The 25,523-nt window shown below is 39.4% G+C and overlaps 1 protein-coding gene across 1 annotated transcript in view; it reads right to left on the bottom strand.

The window, feature by feature from the left end:
* The window catches only part of LOC138032569 (complement receptor type 1-like), a 64,452-nt gene that overhangs the window by 22,073 nt on the left and 16,856 nt on the right, over positions 1-25,523 (bottom strand). The window contains exons 4-38 of the mRNA XM_068880275.1: positions 25,190-25,476; positions 24,473-24,644; positions 23,595-23,762; positions 23,058-23,225; positions 22,395-22,562; positions 20,163-20,330; positions 15,874-16,041; positions 15,545-15,712; positions 15,149-15,316; positions 14,181-14,348; positions 13,648-13,815; positions 13,317-13,484; positions 12,988-13,155; positions 12,591-12,758; positions 11,623-11,790; positions 11,088-11,255; positions 10,757-10,924; positions 10,222-10,389; positions 9,891-10,058; positions 9,562-9,729; positions 9,166-9,333; positions 8,198-8,365; positions 7,332-7,499; positions 7,003-7,170; positions 6,606-6,773; positions 5,637-5,804; positions 5,102-5,269; positions 4,771-4,938; positions 4,442-4,609; positions 4,046-4,213; positions 3,077-3,244; positions 2,542-2,709; positions 1,882-2,049; positions 1,486-1,653; positions 518-685 (exon numbers count right to left, since the gene is read on the bottom strand). Coding sequence (XP_068736376.1) covers positions 518-685; positions 1,486-1,653; positions 1,882-2,049; positions 2,542-2,709; positions 3,077-3,244; positions 4,046-4,213; positions 4,442-4,609; positions 4,771-4,938; positions 5,102-5,269; positions 5,637-5,804; positions 6,606-6,773; positions 7,003-7,170; positions 7,332-7,499; positions 8,198-8,365; positions 9,166-9,333; positions 9,562-9,729; positions 9,891-10,058; positions 10,222-10,389; positions 10,757-10,924; positions 11,088-11,255; positions 11,623-11,790; positions 12,591-12,758; positions 12,988-13,155; positions 13,317-13,484; positions 13,648-13,815; positions 14,181-14,348; positions 15,149-15,316; positions 15,545-15,712; positions 15,874-16,041; positions 20,163-20,330; positions 22,395-22,562; positions 23,058-23,225; positions 23,595-23,762; positions 24,473-24,644; positions 25,190-25,476 — 6,003 coding nt within the window. The remainder of the gene's footprint in view (positions 1-517; positions 686-1,485; positions 1,654-1,881; positions 2,050-2,541; positions 2,710-3,076; positions 3,245-4,045; positions 4,214-4,441; positions 4,610-4,770; positions 4,939-5,101; positions 5,270-5,636; positions 5,805-6,605; positions 6,774-7,002; positions 7,171-7,331; positions 7,500-8,197; positions 8,366-9,165; positions 9,334-9,561; positions 9,730-9,890; positions 10,059-10,221; positions 10,390-10,756; positions 10,925-11,087; positions 11,256-11,622; positions 11,791-12,590; positions 12,759-12,987; positions 13,156-13,316; positions 13,485-13,647; positions 13,816-14,180; positions 14,349-15,148; positions 15,317-15,544; positions 15,713-15,873; positions 16,042-20,162; positions 20,331-22,394; positions 22,563-23,057; positions 23,226-23,594; positions 23,763-24,472; positions 24,645-25,189; positions 25,477-25,523) is intronic.

Here is a 25,523-nt window from a genome sequence, read left to right as displayed (position 1 = left end):
GTACACTCCACTTTCCGTCCTGACAGCGAATTGTTTTATTTCCCACCAAACTGTATTTAGGATTGCACTTGAATGTCACCGTTCTCTCGTGACCAAAATCGGAACTTGAACGTCTACCATTAAATGGTACACCGGGATTTACGCATGGTGCTATGTTTAAGATGATGATAAAAAAATTAACTATTTTTTACTTGTGCTTAAAAGAGCTTTATTTCGGGACATACAAGAAGGCTCTAACCAATTCCCACCCTGCTCAGAGTTTATCTTTGTCCTTATGTGGGCCCATTGCTATTAGTAAGGCTAACGTTCACATGGTTCATATGGGGTAGAAAATAAGCACTTTACATTACACTTTAATCAGTTAAGTCTGTTCAAATATAAGTGCTACACGGTCAACGTTTGCAAAAAACGTAATCCTTCCTTCTACTTGAAGAAGACTGTAAGCTTAGCAGACTCTTGAGGAATTTCTCTTTTGAACGTACTGTGTAATGCAAAGCTATTTTGACTTGATAAGTACCTTTGCATTGGGGTAAATGTCCACTCCACACTCCGTCCTGACAGCGGATTGTTTCATTTCCCACCAAACTGTATTTAGGATTGCACTGGAATGTCACCGTCTTTTTGTGACCAAAATCGGAACCTAAACGTCTACCATTAGATGGCATTCCTGGATCCACGCACGGTGCTATGTATAAGATCATGAAAAAACCGAAATATATTTGACTTGTGCTTACAAGAACATTATTCCGGGACATACAACAAGACTCTAAACTTAGAAGACTTTAGAAGAATTTCTACTTTGAAAGTACTGTGTAAGGCACTGAAAGCTATTTTGACTTGATCACTACAATTGCATTGGGGTAAATGTCCACCCCACTAAGTTTTCCCGGTCCTTATACGGGCCCATTGCCATTAGTAAATCTAACGCAAACATGGTTCATATGGTGTAGAAAAAAAGCACTTTACATTAGACTCTAATCAGTTAAGTCTGTTCAAATAAAAGTGCTGCACGGTCAACGTTTGCAAAAAAACGTATTCCTTCCATCTACTTGAAGAAGACTGTAAGCTTACCAGACTCTTGAGGAATTTCTGTTTTGAACGTACTCTGTAATGCAAAGCTATTTTGACTTGATTACTACCTTTGCATTGGGGTAAATGTCAATTCCACACTCCATCCTGAAAGAGGATTGTTTTATTTCCCACCAAACTGTATTTAGGATTGCACTGGAATGTCACCGTTTTTTCGTGACCACGTAGTTATAGCGCACAGCGAGAAATGATGCCGGGTAAAAGCGCAAGAAAACCACTGAAATTTGATTAGCTGAGAACGTGCCACGACACTGATTTCTAAGCCATTCATTATGCAAAGCACAGCAAATCGCGCGGATCCTATAATTTGAAAGCAAATGCCTCGTGTGGGATGGCAAAAACTAAAGCAGGTAGTTATCTTTATCGGCAATGTGAGCACTTTAAATTGTTTGAAACCTTTGCAGATGGGAGACGTTCCATTCCATTTTCCTTCAACACACTTGAGTTGCCTGGTGCCTTGCAGTTCAAATCCATTATTGCACGAAAAAAAGACCACAGCTCCGTGTTTAGTCCCGTTGTGATGTACTTTACCATTTCTTGGTGACTCAATAGAATCGCAAGAGGCTGCGAAAAGAAGAGAAAATCAAACAGTTCCTGGGCTTTTTGCTTTGCAAATTTTCTGTTGAAGGTCATACGTTCCACTCCACCACGTGCAATAAGCATTTTTTTAGTATATACTTCAACGATAAATTAGGGCAACTTAGAGGCACTCCAAACACAACATAGCGGGAAGAAACAACTTTTGAACATATCAGTCAATGACAAAAAAAACTATTTTCATTTAATTACTACCTTTGCATTGCGGCATATGTCTACTCCACACTCCGTCATCACATCGGATGGTTTCATTTCCCTCCAAACTGTACTTAGGGTTACAGTGGAATGTCACCGTTTTTTGGTGACCAAAATCGGAACCTAAACGTCTACCATTAGGTGGTACACCGGGATCCACGCACGGTGCTATGTATAAGATCAAGAAAAAATTAAACCCGGTTATATTTGACTTGTGCTTTATTCCGGGACATACAACAACACTCTAAGCTTAGAAGGAGACTTAAGAAAAATTTCTACTTTGAACCTATTCTGTATATAAGGCGAAGCTATTTCGACTTGCCTACTACCTTTGCATTGGGGTAAATGTCCACTCCACACTCCGTCCTGACAGCGGATTGTTTCATTTCCCACCAAACTGTATTTAGGATTGCACTGGAATGTCACCGTCTTTTTGTGACAAAAATCGGAACCTAAACGTCTTCCATTATATGCCATACCTGGATCCACGCACGGTGCTATTTACATGATCATAAAAAAAACGAAATATATTTGACTTGTGCTTACAAGATCTTAATTCCGACACATACAAGAAGACTCTAACCTTGGACGATTTTAGAAGAATTTCTACTTTGTAAGTACTGTGTAAGGAAATGAAAGCTATTTTGACTTGATCACTACCTTTGCATTGGGGTAAATGTCCACTCCACTTTCCGTCCTGACAGCGAATTGTTTTATTTCCCACCAAACTGTATTTAGGATTGCACTTGAATGTCACCGTTCTCTCGTGACCAAAATCGGAACTTGAACGTCTACCATTAAATGGTACACCGGGATTTACGCATGGTGCTATGTTTAAGATGATGATAAAAAAATTAACTATTTTTTACTTGTGCTTAAAAGAGCTTTATTTCGGGACATACAAGAAGGCTCTAACCAATTCCCACCCTGCTCAGAGTTTATCTTTGTCCTTATGTGGGCCCATTGCTATTAGTAAGGCTAACGTTCACATGGTTCATATGGGGTAGAAAATAAGCACTTTACATTACACTTTAATCAGTTAACTCTGTTCAAATATAAGTGCTACACGGTCAACGTTTGCAAAAAACGTAATCCTTCCTTCTACTTGAAGAAGACTGTAAGCTTAGCAGACTCTTGAGGAATTTCTCTTTTGAACGTACTGTGTAATGCAAAGCTATTTTGACTTGATAACTACCTTTGCATTGGGGTAAATGTCCACTCCACACTCCGTCCTGACAGCGGATTGTTTCATTTCCCACCAAACTGTATTTAGGATTGCACTGGAATGTCACCGTCTTTTTGTGACCAAAATCGGAACCTAAACGTCTACCATTAGATGGCATTCCTGGATCCACGCACGGTGCTATGTATAAGATCATGAAAAAACCGAAATATATTTGACTTGTGCTTACAAGAACATTATTCCGGGACATACAACAAGATTCTAAACTTAGAAGACTTTAGAAGAATTTCTACTTTGAAAGTACTGTGTAAGGCACTGAAAGCTATTTTGACTTGATCACTACAATTGCATTGGGGTAAATGTCCACCCCACTAAGTTTTTCTCGGTCCTTATACGGGCCCATTGCCATTAGTAAATCTAACGCAAACATGGTTCATATGGTGTAGAAAAAAAGCACTTTACATTAGACTCTAATCAGTTAAGTCTGTTCAAATAAAAGTGCTGCACGGTCAACGTTTGCAAAAAAACGTATTCCTTCCATCTACTTGAAGAAGACTGTAAGCTTACCAGACTCTTGAGGAATTTCTGTTTTGAACGTACTCTGTAATGCAAAGCTATTTTGACTTGATTACTACCTTTGCATTGGGGTAAATGTCAATTCCACACTCCATCCTGAAAGAGGATTGTTTTATTTCCCACCAAACTGTATTTAGGATTGCACTGGAATGTCACCGTTTTTTCGTGACCACGTAGTTATAGCGCACAGCGAGAAATGATGCCGGGTAAAAGCGCAAGAAAACCACTGAAATTTGATTAGCTGAGAACGTGCCACGACACTGATTTCTAAGCCATTCATTATGCAAAGCACAGCAAATCGCGCGGATCCTATAATTTGAAAGCAAATGCCTCGTGTGGGATGGCAAAAACTAAAGCAGGTAGTTATCTTTATCGGCAATGTGAGCACTTTAAATTGTTTGAAACCTTTGCAGATGGGAGACGTTCCATTCCATTTTCCTTCAACACACTTGAGTTGCCTGGTGCCTTGCAGTTCAAATCCATTATTGCACGAAAAAAAGACCACAGCTCCGTGTTTAGTCCCGTTGTGATGTACTTTACCATTTCTTGGTGACTCAATAGAATCGCAAGAGGCTGCGAAAAGAAGAGAAAATCAAACAGTTCCTGGGCTTTTTGCTTTGCAAATTTTCTGTTGAAGGTCATACGTTCCACTCCACCACGTGCAATAAGCATTTTTTTAGTATATACTTCAACGATAAATTAGGGCAACTTAGAGGCACTCCAAACACAACATAGCGGGAAGAAACAACTTTTGAACATATCAGTCAATGACAAAAAAAACTATTTTCATTTAATTACTACCTTTGCATTGCGGCATATGTCTACTCCACACTCCGTCATCACATCGGATGGTTTCATTTCCCTCCAAACTGTACTTAGGGTTACAGTGGAATGTCACCGTTTTTTGGTGACCAAAATCGGAACCTAAACGTCTACCATTAGGTGGTACACCGGGATCCACGCACGGTGCTATGTATAAGATCAAGAAAAAATTAAACCCGGTTATATTTGACTTGTGCTTTATTCCGGGACATACAACAACACTCTAAGCTTAGAAGGAGACTTAAGAAAAATTTCTACTTTGAACCTATTCTGTATATAAGGCGAAGCTATTTCGACTTGCCTACTACCTTTGCATTGGGGTAAATGTCCACTCCACACTCCGTCCTGACAGCGGATTGTTTCATTTCCCACCAAACTGTATTTAGGATTGCACTGGAATGTTACCGTCTTTTCGTGACCAAAATTGGAACCGAAACGTCTGCCATTAGATGGCATACCTGGATCCACGCACGGTGCTATGTACATGATCATAAAAAAAACGAAATATATTTGACTTGTGCTTACAAGATCTTAATTCCGACACATACAAGAAGACTCTAACCTTGGACGATTTTAGAAGAATTTCTACTTTGTAAGTACTGTGTAAGGAAATGAAAGCTATTTTGACTTGATCACTACCTTTGCATTGGGGTAAATGTCCACTCCACTTTCCGTCCTGACAGCGAATTGTTTTATTTCCCACCAAACTGTATTTAGGATTGCACTTGAATGTCACCGTTCTCTCGTGACCAAAATCGGAACTTGAACGTCTACCATTAAATGGTACACCGGGATTTACGCATGGTGCTATGTTTAAGATGATGATAAAAAAATTAACTATTTTTTACTTGTGCTTAAAAGAGCTTTATTTCGGGACATACAAGAAGGCTCTAACCAATTCCCACCCTGCTCAGAGTTTATCTTTGTCCTTATGTGGGCCCATTGCTATTAGTAAGGCTAACGTTCACATGGTTCATATGGGGTAGAAAATAAGCACTTTACATTACACTTTAATCAGTTAAGTCTGTTCAAATATAAGTGCTACACGGTCAACGTTTGCAAAAAACGTAATCCTTCCTTCTACTTGAAGAAGACTGTAAGCTTAGCAGACTCTTGAGGAATTTCTCTTTTGAACGTACTGTGTAATGCAAAGCTATTTTGACTTGATAAGTACCTTTGCATTGGGGTAAATGTCCACTCCACACTCCGTCCTGACAGCGGATTGTTTCATTACCCACCAAACTGTATTTAGGATTGCACTGGAATGTCACCGTCTTTTTGTGACCAAAATCGGAACCTAAACGTCTACCATTAGATGGCATTCCTGGATCCACGCACGGTGCTATGTATAAGATCATGAAAAAACCGAAATATATTTGACTTGTGCTTACAAGAACATTATTCCGGGACATACAACAAGACTCTAAACTTAGAAGACTTTAGAAGAATTTCTACTTTGAAAGTACTGTGTAAGGCACTGAAAGCTATTTTGACTTGATCACTACAATTGCATTGGGGTAAATGTCCACCCCACTAAGTTTTTCTCGGTCCTTATACGGGCCCATTGCCATTAGTAAGGCTAACGCAAACATGGTTCATATAATGTAGAAAAAAAGCACTTTACATTAGACTCTAATCAGTTAAGTCTGTTCAAATAAAAGTGCTGCACGGTCAACGTTTCCAAAAAAACGTAATCCTTCCATCTACTTGAAGAAGACTGTAAGCTTACCAGACTCTTGAGGAATTTCTGTTTTGAACGTACTCTGTAATGCAAAGCTATTTTGACTTGATTACTACCTTTGCATTGGGGTAAATGTCAATTCCACACTCCATCCTGAAAGAGGATTGTTTTATTTCCCACCAAACTGTATTTAGGATTGCACTGGAATGTCACCGTTTTTTCGTGACCACGTAGTTATAGCGCACAGCGAGAAATGATGCCGGGTAAAAGCGCAAGAAAACCACTGAAATTTGATTAGCTGAGAACGTGCCACGACACTGATTTCTAAGCTATTCATTATGCAAAGCACAGCAAATCGCGCGGATCCTATAATTTGAAAGCAAATGCCTCGTGTGGGATGGCAAAAACTAAAGCAGGTAGTTATCTTTATCGGCAATGTGAGCACTTTAAATTGTTTGAAACCTTTGCAGATGGGAGACGTTCCATTCCATTTTCCTTCAACACACTTGAGTTGCCTGGTGCCTTGCAGTTCAAATCCATTATTGCACGAAAAAAAGACCACAGCTCCGTGTTTAGTCCCGTTGTGATGTACTTTACCATTTCTTGGTGACTCAATAGAATCGCAAGAGGCTGCGAAAAGAAGAGAAAATCAAACAGTTCCTGGGCTTTTTGCTTTGCAAATTTTCTGTTGAAGGTCATACGTTCCACTCCACCACGTGCAATAAGCATTTTTTTAGTATATACTTCAACGATAAATTAGGGCAACTTAGAGGCACTCCAAACACAACATAGCGGGAAGAAACAACTTTTGAACATATCAGTCAATGTAATAAATATACTTTTTTCATTTAATTACTACCTTTGCATTGCGGCATATGTCTACTCCACACTCCGTCATCACATCGGATGGTTTCATTTCCCTCCAAACTGTACTTAGGATTACAGTGGAATGTCACCGTTTTTTGGTGACCAAAATCGGAACCTAAACGTCTACCATTAGGTGGTACACCGGGATCCACGCACGGTGCTATGTATAAGATCAAGAAAAAATTAAACCCGGTTATATTTGACTTGTGCTTTATTCCGGGACATACAACAACACTCTAAGCTTAGAAGGAGACTTAAGAAAAATTTCTACTTTGAACCTATTCTGTATATAAGGCGAAGCTATTTCGACTTGCCTACTACCTTTGCATTGGGGTAAATGTCCACTCCACACTCCGTCCTGACAGCGGATTGTTTCATTTCCCACCAAACTGTATTTAGGATTGCACTGGAATGTTACCGTCTTTTCGTGACCAAAATCGGAACCTAAACGTCTGCCATTAGATGGCATACCTGGATCCACGCACGGTGCTATGTACATGATCATAAAAAAAACGAAATATATTTGACTTGTGCTTACAAGATCTTAATTCCGACACATACAAAAAGACTCTAACCTTGGACGATTTTAAAAGAATTTCTACTTTGTAAGTACTGTGTAAGGAAATGAAAGCTATTTTGACTTGATCACTACCTTTGCATTGGGGTAAATGTCCACTCCACTTTCCGTCCTGACAGCGAATTGTTTTATTTCCCACCAAACTGTATTTAGGATTGCACTTGAATGTCACCGTTCTCTCGTGACCAAAATCGGAACTAGAACGTCTACCATTAAATGGTACACTGGGATTTACGCATGGTGCTATGTTTAAGATGATGATAAAAAAATCAACTATTTTTTACTTGTGCTTAAAAGAGCTTTATTTCGGGACATACAAGAAGGCTCTAACCAATTCCCACCCTGCTCAGAGTTTATCTTTGTCCTTATGTGGGCCCATTGCTATTAGTAAGGCTAACGTTCACATGGTTCATATGGGGTAGAAAATAAGCACTTTACATTACACTTTAATCAGTTAACTCTGTTCAAATATAAGTGCTACACGGTCAACGTTTGCAAAAAACGTAATCCTTCCTTCTACTTGAAGAAGACTGTAAGCTTAGCAGACTCTTGAGGAATTTCTCTTTTGAACGTACTGTGTAATGCAAAGCTATTTTGACTTGATAACTACCTTTGCATTGGGGTAAATGTCCACTCCACACTCCGTCCTGACAGCGGATTGTTTCATTTCCCACCAAACTGTATTTAGGATTGCACTGGAATGTCACCGTCTTTTTGTGACCAAAATCGGAACCTAAACGTCTACCATTAGATGGCATTCCTGGATCCACGCACGGTGCTATGTATAAGATCATGAAAAAACCGAAATATATTTGACTTGTGCTTACAAGAACATTATTCCGGGACATACAACAAGATTCTAAACTTAGAAGACTTTAGAAGAATTTCTACTTTGAAAGTACTGTGTAAGGCACTGAAAGCTATTTTGACTTGATCACTACAATTGCATTGGGGTAAATGTCCACCCCACTAAGTTTTCCCGGTCCTTATACGGGCCCATTGCCATTAGTAAATCTAACGCAAACATGGTTCATATGGTGTAGAAAAAAAGCACTTTACATTAGACTCTAATCAGTTAAGTCTGTTCAAATAAAAGTGCTGCACGGTCAACGTTTGCAAAAAAACGTATTCCTTCCATCTACTTGAAGAAGACTGTAAGCTTACCAGACTCTTGAGGAATTTCTGTTTTGAACGTACTCTGTAATGCAAAGCTATTTTGACTTGATTACTACCTTTGCATTGGGGTAAATGTCAATTCCACACTCCATCCTGAAAGAGGATTGTTTTATTTCCCACCAAACTGTATTTAGGATTGCACTGGAATGTCACCGTTTTTTCGTGACCACGTAGTTTTAGCGCACAGCGAGAAATGATGCCGGGTAAAAGCGCAAGAAAACCACTAAAATTTGATTAGCTGAGAACGTGCCACGACACTGATTTCTAAGCCATTCATTATGCAAAGCGCAGCAAATCGCGCGGATCCTATAATTTGAAAGCAAATGCCTCGTGTGGGATGGCAAAAACTAAAGCAGGTAGTTATCTTTATCGGCAATGTGAGCACTTTAAATTGTTTGAAACCTTTGCAGATGGGAGACGTTCCATTCCATTTTCCTTCAACACACTTGAGTTGCCTGGTGCCTTGCAGTTCAAATCCATTATTGCACGAAAAAAAGACCACAGCTCCGTGTTTAGTCCCGTTGTGATGTACTTTACCATTTCTTGGTGACTCAATAGAATCGCAAGAGGCTGCGAAAAGAAGAGAAAATCAAACAGTTCCTGGGCTTTTTGCTTTGCAAATTTTCTGTTGAAGGTCATACGTTCCACTCCACCACGTGCAATAAGCATTTTTTTAGTATATACTTCAACGATAAATTAGGGCAACTTAGAGGCACTCCAAACACAACATAGCGGGAAGAAACAACTTTTGAACATATCAGTCAATGACAAAAAAAACTATTTTCATTTAATTACTACCTTTGCATTGCGGCATATGTCTACTCCACACTCCGTCATCACATCGGATGGTTTCATTTCCCTCCAAACTGTACTTAGGATTACAGTGGAATGTCACCGTTTTTTGGTGACCAAAATTGGAACCTAAACGTCTACCATTAGGTGGTACACCAGGATCCACGCACGGTGCTATGTATAAGATCAAGAAAAAATTAAACCCGGTTATATTTGACTTGTGCTTTATTCCGGGACATACAACAACACTCTAAGCTTAGAAGGAGACTTAAGAAAAATTTCTACTTTGAACCTATTCTGTATATAAGGCGAAGCTATTTCGACTTGCCTACTACCTTTGCATTGGGGTAAATGTCCACTCCACACTCCGTCCTGACAGCGGATTGTTTCATTTCCCACCAAACTGTATTTAGGATTGCACTGGAATGTTACCGTCTTTTCGTGACCAAAATCGGAACCTAAACGTCTGCCATTAGATGGCATACCTGGATCCACGCACGGTGCTATGTACATGATCATAAAAAAAAAGAAATATATTTGACTTGTGCTTACAAGATCTTAATTCCGACACATACAAGAAGACTCTAACCTTGGACGATTTTAGAAGAATTTCTACTTTGTAAGTACTGTGTAAGGAAATGAAAGCTATTTTGACTTGATCACTACCTTTGCATTGGGGTAAATGTCCACTCCACTTTCCGTCCTGACAGCGAATTGTTTTATTTCCCACCAAACTGTATTTAGGATTGCACTTGAATGTCACCGTTCTCTCGTGACCAAAATCGGAACTTGAACGTCTACCATTAAATGGTACACCGGGATTTACGCATGGTGCTATGTTTAAGATGATGATAAAAAAATTAACTATTTTTTACTTGTGCTTAAAAGAGCTTTATTTCGGGACATACAAGAAGGCTCTAACCAATTCCCACCCTGCTCAGAGTTTATCTTTGTCCTTATGTGGGCCCATTGCTATTAGTAAGGCTAACGTTCACATGGTTCATATGGGGTAGAAAATAAGCACTTTACATTACACTTTAATCAGTTAACTCTGTTCAAATATAAGTGCTACACGGTCAACGTTTGCAAAAAACGTAATCCTTCCTTCTACTTGAAGAAGACTGTAAGCTTAGCAGACTCTTGAGGAATTTCTCTTTTGAACGTACTGTGTAATGCAAAGCTATTTTGACTTGATAACTACCTTTGCATTGGGGTAAATGTCCACTCCACACTCCGTCCTGACAGCGGATTGTTTCATTTCCCACCAAACTGTATTTAGGATTGCACTGGAATGTTACCGTCTTTTCGTGACCAAAATCGGAACCTAAACGTCTGCCATTAGATGGCATACCTGGATCCACGCACGGTGCTATGTACATGATCATAAAAAAAACGAAATATATTTGACTTGTGCTTACAAGATCTTAATTCCGACACATACAAGAAGACTCTAACCTTGGACGATTTTAGAAGAATTTCTACTTTGTAAGTACTGTGTAAGGAAATGAAAGCTATTTTGACTTGATCACTACCTTTGCATTGGGGTAAATGTCCACTCCACTTTCCGTCCTGACAGCGAATTGTTTTATTTCCCACCAAACTGTATTTAGGATTGCACTTGAATGTCACCGTTCTCTCGTGACCAAAATCGGAACTTGAACGTCTACCATTAAATGGTACACCGGGATTTACGCATGGTGCTATGTTTAAGATGATGATAAAAAAATTAACTATTTTTTACTTGTGCTTAAAAGAGCTTTATTTCGGGACATACAAGAAGGCTCTAACCAATTCCCACCCTGCTCAGAGTTTATCTTTGTCCTTATGTGGGCCCATTGCTATTAGTAAGGCTAACGTTCACATGGTTCATATGGGGTAGAAAATAAGCACTTTACATTACACTTTAATCAGTTAAGTCTGTTCAAATATAAGTGCTACACGGTCAACGTTTGCAAAAAACGTAATCCTTCCTTCTACTTGAAGAAGACTGTAAGCTTAGCAGACTCTTGAGGAATTTCTCTTTTGAACGTACTGTGTAATGCAAAGCTATTTTGACTTGATAACTACCTTTGCATTGGGGTAAATGTCCACTCCACACTCCGTCCTGACAGCGGATTGTTTCATTTCCCACCAAACTGTATTTAGGATTGCACTGGAATGTCACCGTCTTTTTGTGACCAAAATCGGAACCTAAACGTCTACCATTAGATGGCATTCCTGGATCCACGCACGGTGCTATGTATAAGATCATGAAAAAACCGAAATATATTTGACTTGTGCTTACAAGAACATTATTCCGGGACATACAACAAGACTCTAAACTTAGAAGACTTTAGAAGAATTTCTACTTTGAAAGTACTGTGTAAGGCACTGAAAGCTATTTTGACTTGATCACTACAATTGCATTGGGGTAAATGTCCACCCCACTAAGTTTTCCCGGTCCTTATACGGGCCCATTGCCATTAGTAAATCTAACGCAAACATGGTTCATATGGTGTAGAAAAAAAGCACTTTACATTAGACTCTAATCAGTTAAGTCTGTTCAAATAAAAGTGCTGCACGGTCAACGTTTGCAAAAAAACGTATTCCTTCCATCTACTTGAAGAAGACTGTAAGCTTACCAGACTCTTGAGGAATTTCTGTTTTGAACGTACTCTGTAATGCAAAGCTATTTTGACTTGATTACTACCTTTGCATTGGGGTAAATGTCAATTCCACACTCCATCCTGAAAGAGGATTGTTTTATTTCCCACCAAACTGTATTTAGGATTGCACTGGAATGTCACCGTTTTTTCGTGACCACGTAGTTATAGCGCACAGCGAGAAATGATGCCGGGTAAAAGCGCAAGAAAACCACTGAAATTTGATTAGCTGAGAACGTGCCACGACACTGATTTCTAAGCCATTCATTATGCAAAGCACAGCAAATCGCGAGGATCCTATAATTTGAAAGCAAATGCCTCGTGTGGGATTGAAAAAACTAAATCATGTAGTTATCTTTATCGGCAATGTGATAACTTTAAATTGTTTGAAACCTTTGCAGATGGGAGACGTTCCATTCCATTTTCCTTCAACACACTTGAGTTGCCTGGTGCCTTGCAGTTCAAATCCATTATTGCACGAAAAAAAGACTACAGCTCCGTGTTTAGTCCCGTTGTGATGTACTTTACCATTTCTTGGTGACTCAATAGAATCGCAAGAGGCTGCGAAAAGAAGAGAAAATCAAACAGTTCCTGGGCTTTTTGCTTTGCAAATTTTCTGTTGAAGGTCATACGTTCCACTCCACCACGTGCAATAAGCATTTTTTTAGTATATACTTCAACGATAAATTAGGGCAACTTAGAGGCACTCCAAACACAACATAGCGGGAAGAAACAACTTTTGAACATATCAGTCAATGACAAAAAAAAACTATTTTCATTTAATTACTACCTTTGCATTGCGGCATATGTCTACTCCACACTCCGTCATCACATCGGATGGTTTCATTTCCCTCCAAACTGTACTTAGGGTTACAGTGGAATATCACCGTTTTTTGGTGACCAAAATCGGAACCTAAACGTCTACCATTAGGTGGTACACCGGGATCCACGCACGGTGCTATGTATAAGATCAAGAAAAAATTAAACCCGATTATATTTGACTTGTGCTTTATTCCGGGACATACAACAACACTCTAAGCTTAGAAGGAGACTTAAGAAAAATTTCTACTTTGAACCTATTCTGTATATAAGGCGAAGCTATTTCGACTTGCCTACTACCTTTGCATTGGGGTAAATGTCCACTCCACACTCCGTCCTGACAGCGGATTGTTTCATTTCCCACCAAACTGTATTTAGGATTGCACTGGAATGTTACCGTCTTTTCGTGACCAAAATCGGAACCTAAACGTCTGCCATTAGATGGCATACCTGGATCCACGCACGGTGCTATTTACATGATCATAAAAAAAACGAAATATATTTGACTTGTGCTTACAAGATCTTAATTCCGACACATACAAGAAGACTCTAACCTTGGACGATTTTAGAAGAATTTCTACTTTGTAAGTACTGTGTAAGGAAATGAAAGCTATTTTGACTTGACCACTACCTTTGCATTGGGGTAAATGTCCACTCCACTTTCCGTCCTGACAGCGAATTGTTTTATTTCCCACCAAACTGTATTTAGGATTGCACTTGAATGTCACCGTTCTCTCGTGACCAAAATCGGAACTTGAACGTCTACCATTAAATGGTACACCGGGATTTACGCATGGTGCTATGTTTAAGATGATGATAAAAAAATTAACTATTTTTTACTTGTGCTTAAAAGAGCTTTATTTCGGGACATACAAGAAGGCTCTAACCAATTCCCACCCTGCTCAGAGTTTATCTTTGTCCTTATGTGGGCCCATTGCTATTAGTAAGGCTAACGTTCACATGGTTCATATGGGGTAGAAAATAAGCACTTTACATTACACTTTAATCAGTTGTCTGTTCAAATATAAGTGCTACACGGTCAACGTTTGCAAAAAACGTAATCCTTCCTTCTACTTGAAGAAGACTGTAAGCTTAGCAGACTCTTGAGGAATTTCTCTTTTGAACGTACTGTGTAATGCAAAGCTATTTTGACTTGATAACTACCTTTGCATTGGGGTAAATGTCCACTCCACACTCCGTCCTGACAGCGGATTGTTTCATTTCCCACCAAACTGTATTTAGGATTGCACTGGAATGTCACCGTCTTTTTGTGACCAAAATCGGAACCTAAACGTCTACCATTAGATGGCATTCCTGGATCCACGCACGGTGCTATGTATAAGATCATGAAAAAACCGAAATATATTTGACTTGTGCTTACAAGAACATTATTCCGGGACATACAACAAGATTCTAAACTTAGAAGACTTTAGAAGAATTTCTACTTTGAAAGTACTGTGTAAGGCACTGAAAGCTATTTTGACTTGATCACTACAATTGCATTGGGGTAAATGTCCACCCCACTAAGTTTTCCCGGTCCTTATACGGGCCCATTGCCATTAGTAAATCTAACGCAAACATGGTTCATATGGTGTAGAAAAAAAGCACTTTACATTAGACTCTAATCAGTTAAGTCTGTTCAAATAAAAGTGCTGCACGGTCAACGTTTGCAAAAAAACGTATTCCTTCCATCTACTTGAAGAAGACTGTAAGCTTACCAGACTCTTGAGGAATTTCTGTTTTGAACGTACTCTGTAATGCAAAGCTATTTTGACTTGATTACTACCTTTGCATTGGGGTAAATGTCAATTCCACACTCCATCCTGAAAGAGGATTGTTTTATTTCCCACCAAACTGTATTTAGGATTGCACTGGAATGTCACCGTTTTTTCGTGACCACGTAGTTATAGCGCACAGCGAGAAATGATGCCGGGTAAAAGCGCAAGAAAACCACTGAAATTTGATTAGCTGAGAACGTGCCACGACACTGATTTCTAAGCCATTCATTATGCAAAGCACAGCAAATCGCGCGGATCCTATAATTTGAAAGCAAATGCCTCGTGTGGGATGGCAAAAACTAAAGCAGGTAGTTATCTTTATCGGCAATGTGAGCACTTTAAATTGTTTGAAACCTTTGCAGATGGGAGACGTTCCATTCCATTTTCCTTCAACACACTTGAGTTGCCTGGTGCCTTGCAGTTCAAATCCATTATTGCACGAAAAAAAGACCACAGCTCCGTGTTTAGTCCCGTTGTGATGTACTTTACCATTTCTTGGTGACTCAATAGAATCGCAAGAGGCTGCGAAAAGAAGAGAAAATCAAACAGTTCCTGGGCTTTTTGCTTTGCAAATTTTCTGTTGAAGGTCATACGTTCCACTCCACCACGTGCAATAAGCATTTTTTTAGTATATACTTCAACGATAAATTAGGGCAACTTAGAGGCACTCCAAACACAACATAGCGGGAAGAAACAACTTTTGAACATATCAGTCAATGACAAAAAAAACTATTTTCATTTAATTACTACCTTTGCATTGCGGCATATGTCTACTCCACACTCCGTCATCACATCGGATGGTTTCATTTCCCTCCAAACTGTACTTAGGGTTACAGTGGAATGTCACCGTTTTTTGGTGACCAAAATCGGAACCTAAACGTCTACCATTAGGTGGTACACCGGGATCCACGCACGGTGCTATGTATAAGATCAAGAAAAAATTAAACCCGGTTATATTTGACTTGTGCTTTATTCCGGGACATACAACAACACTCTAAGCTTAGAAGGAGACTTAAGAAAAATTTCTACTTTGAACCTATTCTGTATATAAGGCGAAGCTATTTCGACTTGCCTACTACCTTTGCATTGGGGTAAATGTCCACTCCACACTCCGTCCTGACAGCGGATTGTTTCATTTCCCACCAAACTGTATTTAGGATTGCACTGGAATGTTACCGTCTTTTCGTGACCAAAATCGGAACCTAAACGTCTGCCATTAGATGGCATACCTGGATCCACGCACGGTGCTATGTACATGATCATAAAAAAAACGAAATATATTTGACTTGTGCTTACAAGATCTTAATTCCGACACATACAAGAAGACTCTAACCTTGGACGATTTTAGAAGAATTTCTACTTTTTTAGTACTGTTTAAGGAAATGAAAGCTATTTTGACTTGATAACTACCTTTGCATTGGGGTAAATGTGCACTCCACTTTCCGTCCTGACAGCGAATTGTTTTATTTCCCACCAAACTGTATTTAGGATTGCACTTGAATGTCACCGTTCTCTCGTGACCAAAATCGGAACTTGAACGTCTACCATTAAATGGTACACCGGGATTTACGCATGGTGCTATGTTTAAGATGATGATAAAAAAATTAACTATTTTTTACTTGTGCTTAAAAGAGCTTTATTTCGGGACATACAAGAAGGCTCTAACCAATTCCCACCCTGCTCAGAAATTATCTTTGTCCTTATGTGGGCCCATTGCTATTAGTAAGGCTAACGTTCACATGGTTCATATGGGGTAGAAAATAAGCACTTTACATTACACTTTAATCAGTTAAGTCTGTTCAAATATAAGTGCTACACGGTCAACGTTTGCAAAAAACGTAATCCTTCCTTCTACTTGAAGAAGACTGTAAGCTTAGCAGACTCTTGAGGAATTTCTCTTTTGAACGTACTGTGTAATGCAAAGCTATTTTGACTTGATAACTACCTTTGCATTGGGGTAAATGTCCACTCCACACTCCGTCCTGACAGCGGATTGTTTCATTTCCCACCAAACTGTATTTAGGATTGCACTGGAATGTCACCGTCTTTTTGTGACCAAAATCGGAACCTAAACGTCTACCATTAGATGGCATTCCTGGATCCACGCACGGTGCTATGTATAAGATCATGAAAAAACCGAAATATATTTGACTTGTGCTTACAAGAACATTATTCCGGGACATACAACAAGATTCTAAACTTAGAAGACTTTAGAAGAATTTCTACTTTGAAAGTACTGTGTAAGGCACTGAAAGCTATTTTGACTTGATCACTACAATTGCATTGGGGTAAATGTCCACCCCACTAAGTTTTCCCGGTCCTTATACGGGCCCATTGCCATTAGTAAGGCTAACGCAAACATGGTTTATATGAGGTAGAAAAAAAGCACTTTACACTAGACTCTAATCAGTTAAGTCTGTTCAAATAAAAGTGCTGCACGGTCAACGTTTGCAAAAAAACGTATTCCTTCCATCTACTTGAAGAAGACTGTAAGCTTACCAGACTCTTGAGGAATTTCTGTTTTGAACGTACTCTGTAATGCAAAGCTATTTTGACTTGATTACTACCTTTGCATTGGGGTAAATGTCAATTCCACACTCCATCCTGAAAGAGGATTGTTTTATTTCCCACCAAACTGTATTTAGGATTGCACTGGAATGTCACCGTTTTTTCGTGACCACGTAGTTATAGCGCACAGCGAGAAATGATGCCGGGTAAAAGCGCAAGAAAACCACTGAAATTTGATTAGCTGAGAACGTGCCACAACACTGATTTCTAAGCCATTCATTATGCAAAGCGCAGCAAATCGCGCGGATCCTATAATTTGAAAGCAAATGCCTCGTGTGGGATGGCAAAAACTAAAGCAGGTAGTTATCTTTATCGGCAATGTGAGCACTTTAAATTGTTTGAAACCTTTGCAGATGGGAGACGTTCCATTCCATTTTCCTTCAACACACTTGAGTTGCCTGGTGCCTTGCAGTTCAAATCCATTATTGCACGAAAAAAAGACCACAGCTCCGTGTTTAGTCCCGTTGTGATGTACTTTACCATTTCTTGGTGACTCAATAGAATCGCAAGAGGCTGCGAAAAGAAGAGAAAATCAAACAGTTCCTGGGCTTTTTGCTTTGCAAATTTTCTGTTGAAGGTCATACGTTCCACTCCACCACGTGCAATAAGCATTTTTTTAGTATATACTTCAACGATAAATTAGGGCAACTTAGAGGCACTCCAAACACAACATAGCGGGAAGAAACAACTTTTGAACATATCAGTCAATGACAAAAAAAACTATTTTCATTTAATTACTACCTTTGCATTGCGGCATATGTCTACTCCACACTCCGTCATCACATCGGATGGTTTCATTTCCCTCCAAACTGTACTTAGGGTTACAGTGGAATGTCACCGTTTTTTGGTGACCAAAATCGGAACCTAAACGTCTACCATTAGGTGGTACACCGGGATCCACGCACGGTGCTATGTATAAGATCAAGAAAAAATTAAACCCGGTTATATTTGACTTGTGCTTTATTCCGGGACATACAACAACACTCTAAGCTTAGAAGGAGGCTTAAGAAAAATTTCTACTTTCAACCTATTCTGTATATAAGGCGAAGCTATTTCGACTTGCCTACTACCTTTGCATTGGGGTAAATGTCCACTCCACACTCCGTCCTGACAGCGGATTGTTTCATTCCCCACCAAACTGTATTTAGGATTGCACTGGAATGTTACCGTCTTTTCGTGACCAAAATCGGAACCTAAACGTCTGCCATTAGATGACCCACCTGCATCCACGCACCGTGCTATATGCAGGATCATAAAAAAAACGAAATATATTTGACTTGTGCTTACAAGATCTTAATTCCGACACATACAAGAAGACTCTAACCTTGGACGATTTTAGAAGAATTTCTACTTTGTAAGTACTGTGTAAGGAAATGAAAGCTATTTTGACTTGATAACTACCTTTGCATTGGGGTAAATGTCCACTCCACTTTCCGTCCTGACAGCGGATTGTTTTATTCCCACCAAACTGTATTTAGGATTGCACTGAAATGTCACTGTTTTTTCGTGACCAAAATCGGAACTTGAACGTCTACCATTAAATGGTACACCGGGATTTACGCATGGTGCTATGTTTAAGATGATGATAAAAAAATTAACTATTTTTTACTTGTGCTTAAAAGAGCTTTATTTCGGGACATACAAGAAGGCTCTAACCAATTCCCACCCTGCTCAGAGTTTATCTTTGTCCTTATGTGGGCCCATTGCTATTAGTAAGGCTAACGTTCACATGGTTCATATGGGGTAGAAAATAAGCACTTTACATTACACTTTAATCAGTTAAGTCTGTTCAAATATAAGTGCTACACGGTCAACGTTTGCAAAAAACGTAATCCTTCCTTCTACTTGAAGAAGACTGTAAGCTTAGCAGACTCTTGAGGAATTTCTCTTTTGAACGTACTGTGTAATGCAAAGCTATTTTGACTTGATAACTACCTTTGCATTGGGGTAAATGTCCACTCCACACTCCGTCCTGACAGCGGATTGTTTCATTTCCCACCAAACTGTATTTAGGATTGCACTGGAATGTCACCGTCTTTTCATGACCAAAATCGGAACCTAAACGTCTACCGTTAGATGGCATTCCTGGATCCACGCACGGTGCTATGTATAAGGGCATAAAAAAAACCGAAATATACTTGACTTGCGCTTACAAGGACATTATTTCGGGATATAAAAGAAGACTCTAAGCTTAGAAGACTTTAAAAGAATTCCTACTTTGAAAGTACTGTGTAAGGCAGTGAAAGCTATTTTTACTTGATCACTACATTTGCATTGGGGTAAATGACCACTTCACTGTCCGTCCTGACAGCGGATTGTTTCATTTCCCACCAAACTGTATTTAGGATTGCACTTGAATGTCACCGTTATCGCGTGACTAAAATCGGAACTTGAACGTCTACCATTAGATGGTACAACGGGATCTACGCATGGTGCTATGTTTAAGATGAGGATAGAAAAATAAGTATTTTTTTACTTGTGCTTAAAAGAGCTTTATTTCGGGACATACAAGAAAGCTCTAACCAATTCCCACCCTGCTCAGAGTTTATCTTTGTCTTTTTGTGGGCCCATTGCCATCAGTAAGGCTAATGCTTACATGGTTCATATGGGATAGCAAATAGGCACTTTACATTACACTCTAATCAGTCAAGTCTGTTCAAATAAAAGTGCTACACGGCCAAGTTTGCAAAAACGTAATCCTTCCTTGGTTTTGAAGAAGACTCTAAGTTTAGAAGACTTTTGAAGAATTTCTCTTTTGAACGTACTATGCAATGCAAAGCTATTTTGACTTGATTACTACCTTTGCATTGGGGTAAATGTCCATTCCACACTCCATTCTGACAGCGGATTGTTTCATTTCCCACCAAACTGTATTTAGGATTGCACTGGAATATCACCGTCTTTTCGTGACCAAAATCGGAACTTGATCGTCTACCATTAGATGGTACACCGGGATCCACACATGGTGCTTTGTTTAAGATGATGATAAGAGATTTAATTTTTTTTTACTTGTGCTTACAAGAGCTTTATTCCAGGACATAAAAGAAGCCTCTAAGCTTAGGAGATTTTAGAATAATTTCTACCTTGAACAGATTCTGTAAATAAGGCAAAGGTATTTCGACTTGCCTACTACCTTTGCATTGGGGTAAATGTCTACTCCACACTCCGTCCTGACAGCGGATTGTTTCATTTCCCACCAAAATGTATTTACGATTGCACTGGAATGTCACCGTCTTTTTGTGACCGAAATCGGAACCTAAACGTCTACCATTAGATGGCATACCTGGTTCCACGCACGGTGCTATGTATAAGATCATGAAAAAACCGAAATATATTTGACTAGTGCTTACAAGAACCTTATTACCGGACATACAAACTCTAAGCTTAGAGGACTTTAGAAGAATTTCTACTTTGTAAGTACCTTGTAAGGAAATGAAAGCTATTTTGACTTGATCACTACCTTTTGGGATAAATGTCCACCCCACTGAGTTTTTTCTCGGTCCTTATATGGGCCCATTGCCATTAGTAAAGCTAACGCAAACATGATTCATATTAGGTAGAAAACAAGCACTTTACATTAGACTCTAATGTTCAATAAAAGTGCTACACGGCCTACGTTTGCAAAAACGTAATCGTTCCTTGGACTTGAAGAAGACTGTAAGCTTAGTAGACTCTTGAGGAATTTCTCTTTATTTTGACTTCACTGTATTTAGGATTGCACTGGAATATCACCGTTTTTTTATGACCAAAATCGGAACCCAAACGTCTACCATTAGATGGCATACCTGGATCCACGCACGGTGCTATGTATAAGATCATAAAAAACCGAAATATATTTGAGTTGTGCTTACAAGATCTTTATACCGGGACATATAAGAAGACTCTAACCTTAGAAGACTTTAAAAGAATTTCTACTTTCAAAGTACTGTGTAAGGCGCTAAAAGCCATTTTGACTTGATCACTCCATTTGCTTTGGGGTAAATGTCCATTGCACACTCCATCCTGACAAAGGATTGTTTCATTTCCCGCCAAACTGTATTTAGTATATTCTTCAACGATAAATTAGGGCAACTTAGAGGCACTCCAAACACAACATAGCGGGAAGAAACAACTTTTGAACATATTAGTCAATGACAAAAAAAACTATTTTCATTTAATTACTACCTTTGCATTGCGGCATATGTCTACTCCGCACTCCGTCATCACATCGGATAATTTCATTTCCCTCCAAACTGTATTTAGGATTACAGTGGAATGTCACCGGAATCGGAACCTAAACGTCTACCATTAATTATTACACCGGGAACCACGCATGGTGCTTTGTTTAAGATGATGATAATTTTTTTTTATTTTTTACTTGTGCTTACAAGAGCTTTATTCCCGGGAACATACAAGAAGCCTCTAAGCTTAGGAGACTTTAGAATAATTTCTACTGCGACAATATTCTGTAAATACGGCAAAGGTATTTTGAAGGGGTAGTTTCTAAAGAAACTTTGGTGCTGCGTCGGTGGGGAAGTAGTATACAAAAATTTGGTTTTATCAACGGAGTTGATAATGTAAATTGGCCACCGTACAGAGATTCTAAAAGCTGACGTTTCGAGCGTTAGCCCTTCGTCAGAGCGAATCGAGGGATTATGGGTTACGTGTAGTTTTTATAGTAGAGTAGGAGCTACGCTATTGGTGGTAACATGGCAACGTGAAAAATAGGAATATATTAATTAAATGAAAAGCGTTCGTTAATAAAGTCAGGATTAAGGGTGACTATTTGAAAGATGAATTTTTGTTCCAGATTCTTGCAGCTTTCCGTCGTACCTAGATGTAGGGAAAGGCCGCAGATAGCCATGTGCTTTTTGGAGTGGTTAGGCAGATTAAAATGGCGAGCGACTGGCTTAGATGCATCCTTGTCATTCTTCTCAACATCGCGACGGTGTTCGCGGAATCGGTCACCTAGTCGTCTACCTGTCTCACCAAGGTAAAATTTATTGCATAACGTACAGGTTATGCAATAAATGACATTTGCAATAAATGCTACCTTTGCATTGGGGTAAATGTCCACTCCACACTCCGTCCTGACAGCGGATTGTTTCATTTCCCACCAAACTGTATTTAGGATTGCATTGGAATGTTACCGTCTTTTCGTGACCAAAATCGGAACCTAAACGTCTGCCATTAGATGGCATACCTGGATCCACGCACGGTGCTATGTATAAGATCATAAAAAAAACGAAATATAGTTGACTTGTGCTTACAAGATCTTAATTCCGACACATACAAGAAGACTCTAACCTTGGACGATTTTAGAAGAATTTCTACTTTGAAAGTACTGTGTAAGGCAGTGAAAGCTATTTTGACTTGATCACTACATTTGCACTGGGGTAAAAGTTCACTGCACTCTTCTGCCTGACAGTGGATTGTTTCATTTCCCACCAAACTGTATTTAGGATTGCACTGGAACGTCACCGTCTTGTCGTGACCAAAATTGGAACCTAAACGTGTACCATTAGATGGCATACCTGGATCCACACAAGGTGCTATGTATAAGATCATAAAAAAAAAAAAAAACGAAATATATTTGACTTGTGCTTAGGAGAACCTTATTACGGGACATCAAGAAGACTCTAACCTTAGAAGACTTTAGAAGAATTTCTACCTTGAACGTACTGTGTAAGGCAACGAAAGCTATTTAGATCACTACCTTTGCATTGGGGTAAATGTCCGCTCCACTTTCCGTCCTGACAGCGGATTGTTTCATTTCCCACCAAACTGTATTTAGGATTGCACTTGAATGTCACCGTTCTTTCGTGACTAAAATCGGAACTTGAACGTCTTCCATTAGATGGTACACCGGGATCTACGCATTGTGCTATGTTTAAGATGAAAAAAATAATAATAATAACTATTTTTTACTTGTGCTTAAAAGAGCTTTATTTCGGGATAGACAAGAAGGCTCTAACCAATTCCCACCCTGCTCAGAGTTTATCTCTGTCCTTATGTGGGCCCATTGCTACTAGTAAGGCTAACGCTCACATGGTTCATATGGGGTAGAAAATAAGCACTTTACATTACACTCTAATCAGTTAAGCCTGTTGAAATACAAGTGCTACACGGCCAACGTTTGCAAAAACGTATTCCTTCCTTATACTTGAAGAAGACTCTAAGCTTAGCAGACTTTTGAAGAATTTCTTTTTTGAACGTACTGTGCAATGCAAAGCTATTTTGACTTGATTACTACCTTTGCATTCGGGTAAATGTCCACTCCACTTTCCTTCCTGACAGCGGATTGTTTCATTTCCCACTAAACTGTATTTAGGATTGCACTTGAATGTCACCGTCCTCTCATGACTAAAATCGGAACTTGAACGTCTACCATTAGATGGTACACCGGGATCTACGCATGGTGCTATGTTTAAGATGATGATAAAAAAAAACACAATTTTTTTTTACCTGTGCTTAAAAAAGCTTTATTCCGCGACATACAAGAAGCCTCTAAGCTTAGTAGACTTTAGAAGAATTTCTACTTCGGACATATATTTCGCATTTGAATCATAAACGAGACTTTTACCATTAGATGGTGCAGCAGGTCCGGAGCACGACTCTGGCGGCATTTGTTTTTAAAAAGATAGAAAGAGGAAACAGTTAGTTACGTTCTCATAAACTGTCTTCTCATACGTCGACGAAACCACAAAGAAAATCAAGCTTGAGTAAAATGTTCCTTCTCTTTCGGACGCTATGAGTCTGTGACACTGGTTTTCTATTGAGAATAGAATCCGGTGCAGTGCAAGTCAAATGCAGAAAAAAAAAAAACCAAGAAAAGGGAAAAATCAAGTATTGCATTACGATCAAGAGTCAAATTAACACAACGAAGCTAAAAGCTGCTTATTCGGTGTAAAAAGGGCAAGAATCTGTCTTATATTGGCTCAAGCAATTCTTATGGGCCAGCAACGTGTATATACAATGAAACGTCTTTCCTTTCCTTTCTGAGCTTGACTTAGGGGAGACCCGAGACTCTAGCTGAATGCGGGCCTTGCGTAAATGTCCTTGCATTGATTCTCATTTGCGGACGAACGAGTCGTAACTGATCAAAGTGACAAATTACAGTTGACTGTTTACCTGGTGCTGAGCATCCGTACAACTCTAATCTGAGACAGGGAACGACACCAACTGTTGGGTCAGGTATTACTACTAATGGCTCCTTCGGATAAATCCGCAGTCCTCGTGTTATGATCGGTGGTTGTAAGAAGTTTTTTTGCCGGGACTGGCCGTTTCTATTTCCTGCAAGTTCCTAAAGAGAACAAGACAAAACGAACAGGACCTTATTTCTCTGTAGTTGAGGTTTCTATTATAGTACACAGAAATCGATGAAATTCCGGGATTTTTCTTTTTTCTAAAATTTGATATCTTGGTGAAGATACTGTTGTAAGGATATTGATGTCGTCATGGTTAAGGACGTGTCAGTCAACAATATGAGTGCATCCTGTTCATGCGCGAAGTGTTGCCGCCATTGGTGTCATTAAAATTTAAATTTCAATCAGTTTAAAAAAAATAGTCTTCGCGATTTAGGTACGAAGACAGTGAAACTACCGACGCCCTTTTTTTAGTCAAGGCGATCACTTTTTTCGGTGTTTTCAAAATGAATAAAAAAACTGAGATGGCTCAATTTGGACTTTTATTATCTACTGATAACTGATAAACAGGTGGTAACATGACCAAGCGGGGATACAGCCTTCTTGTGCTGATTTGATCCCTCACTGCTCGTTCCAGATGCCATCAGCACTGGAAGATAAAATCTTATCCCCGCGCGGTCATGTTATATCCTCTATAGCTGACCTGCTTATATGAAACCCAAGCGGCTTCATGATTCGTGTACTCGATCTCGTACTTTTGTGCCCATATCAGATCACGTGAACTTCCTTGGGTACTCACTGCAGTTACCAACTTTTCTTCGTCAAAAATGATTTGCAAATATGGCGATTTGTCCCCGGGAGCTGGGCACCACGCCCTGGCGCTGTCCAATCGCGCGAAAGCGGGAATGTGATTTTCACTCAAACGGGTAGATGCCATGATTCGTTCATCCGAAATTTCCTTGGTTTTCATGCCGAGTTCTTTGTCACACACTGTGGTTATACATGAAAAGAGATACGGTATTGCTGCAAGTTAGAGG

The sequence above is a fragment of the Montipora capricornis genome, chromosome 14 (assembly GCF_036669925.1).
Source record: "Montipora capricornis isolate CH-2021 chromosome 14, ASM3666992v2, whole genome shotgun sequence".
In the NCBI taxonomy this organism is placed as follows: Eukaryota; Metazoa; Cnidaria; class Anthozoa; order Scleractinia; family Acroporidae; genus Montipora; species Montipora capricornis.
Note: the sequence above shows the minus strand (reverse complement) of the source record. Positions and strands in the feature narration are given on the sequence as shown.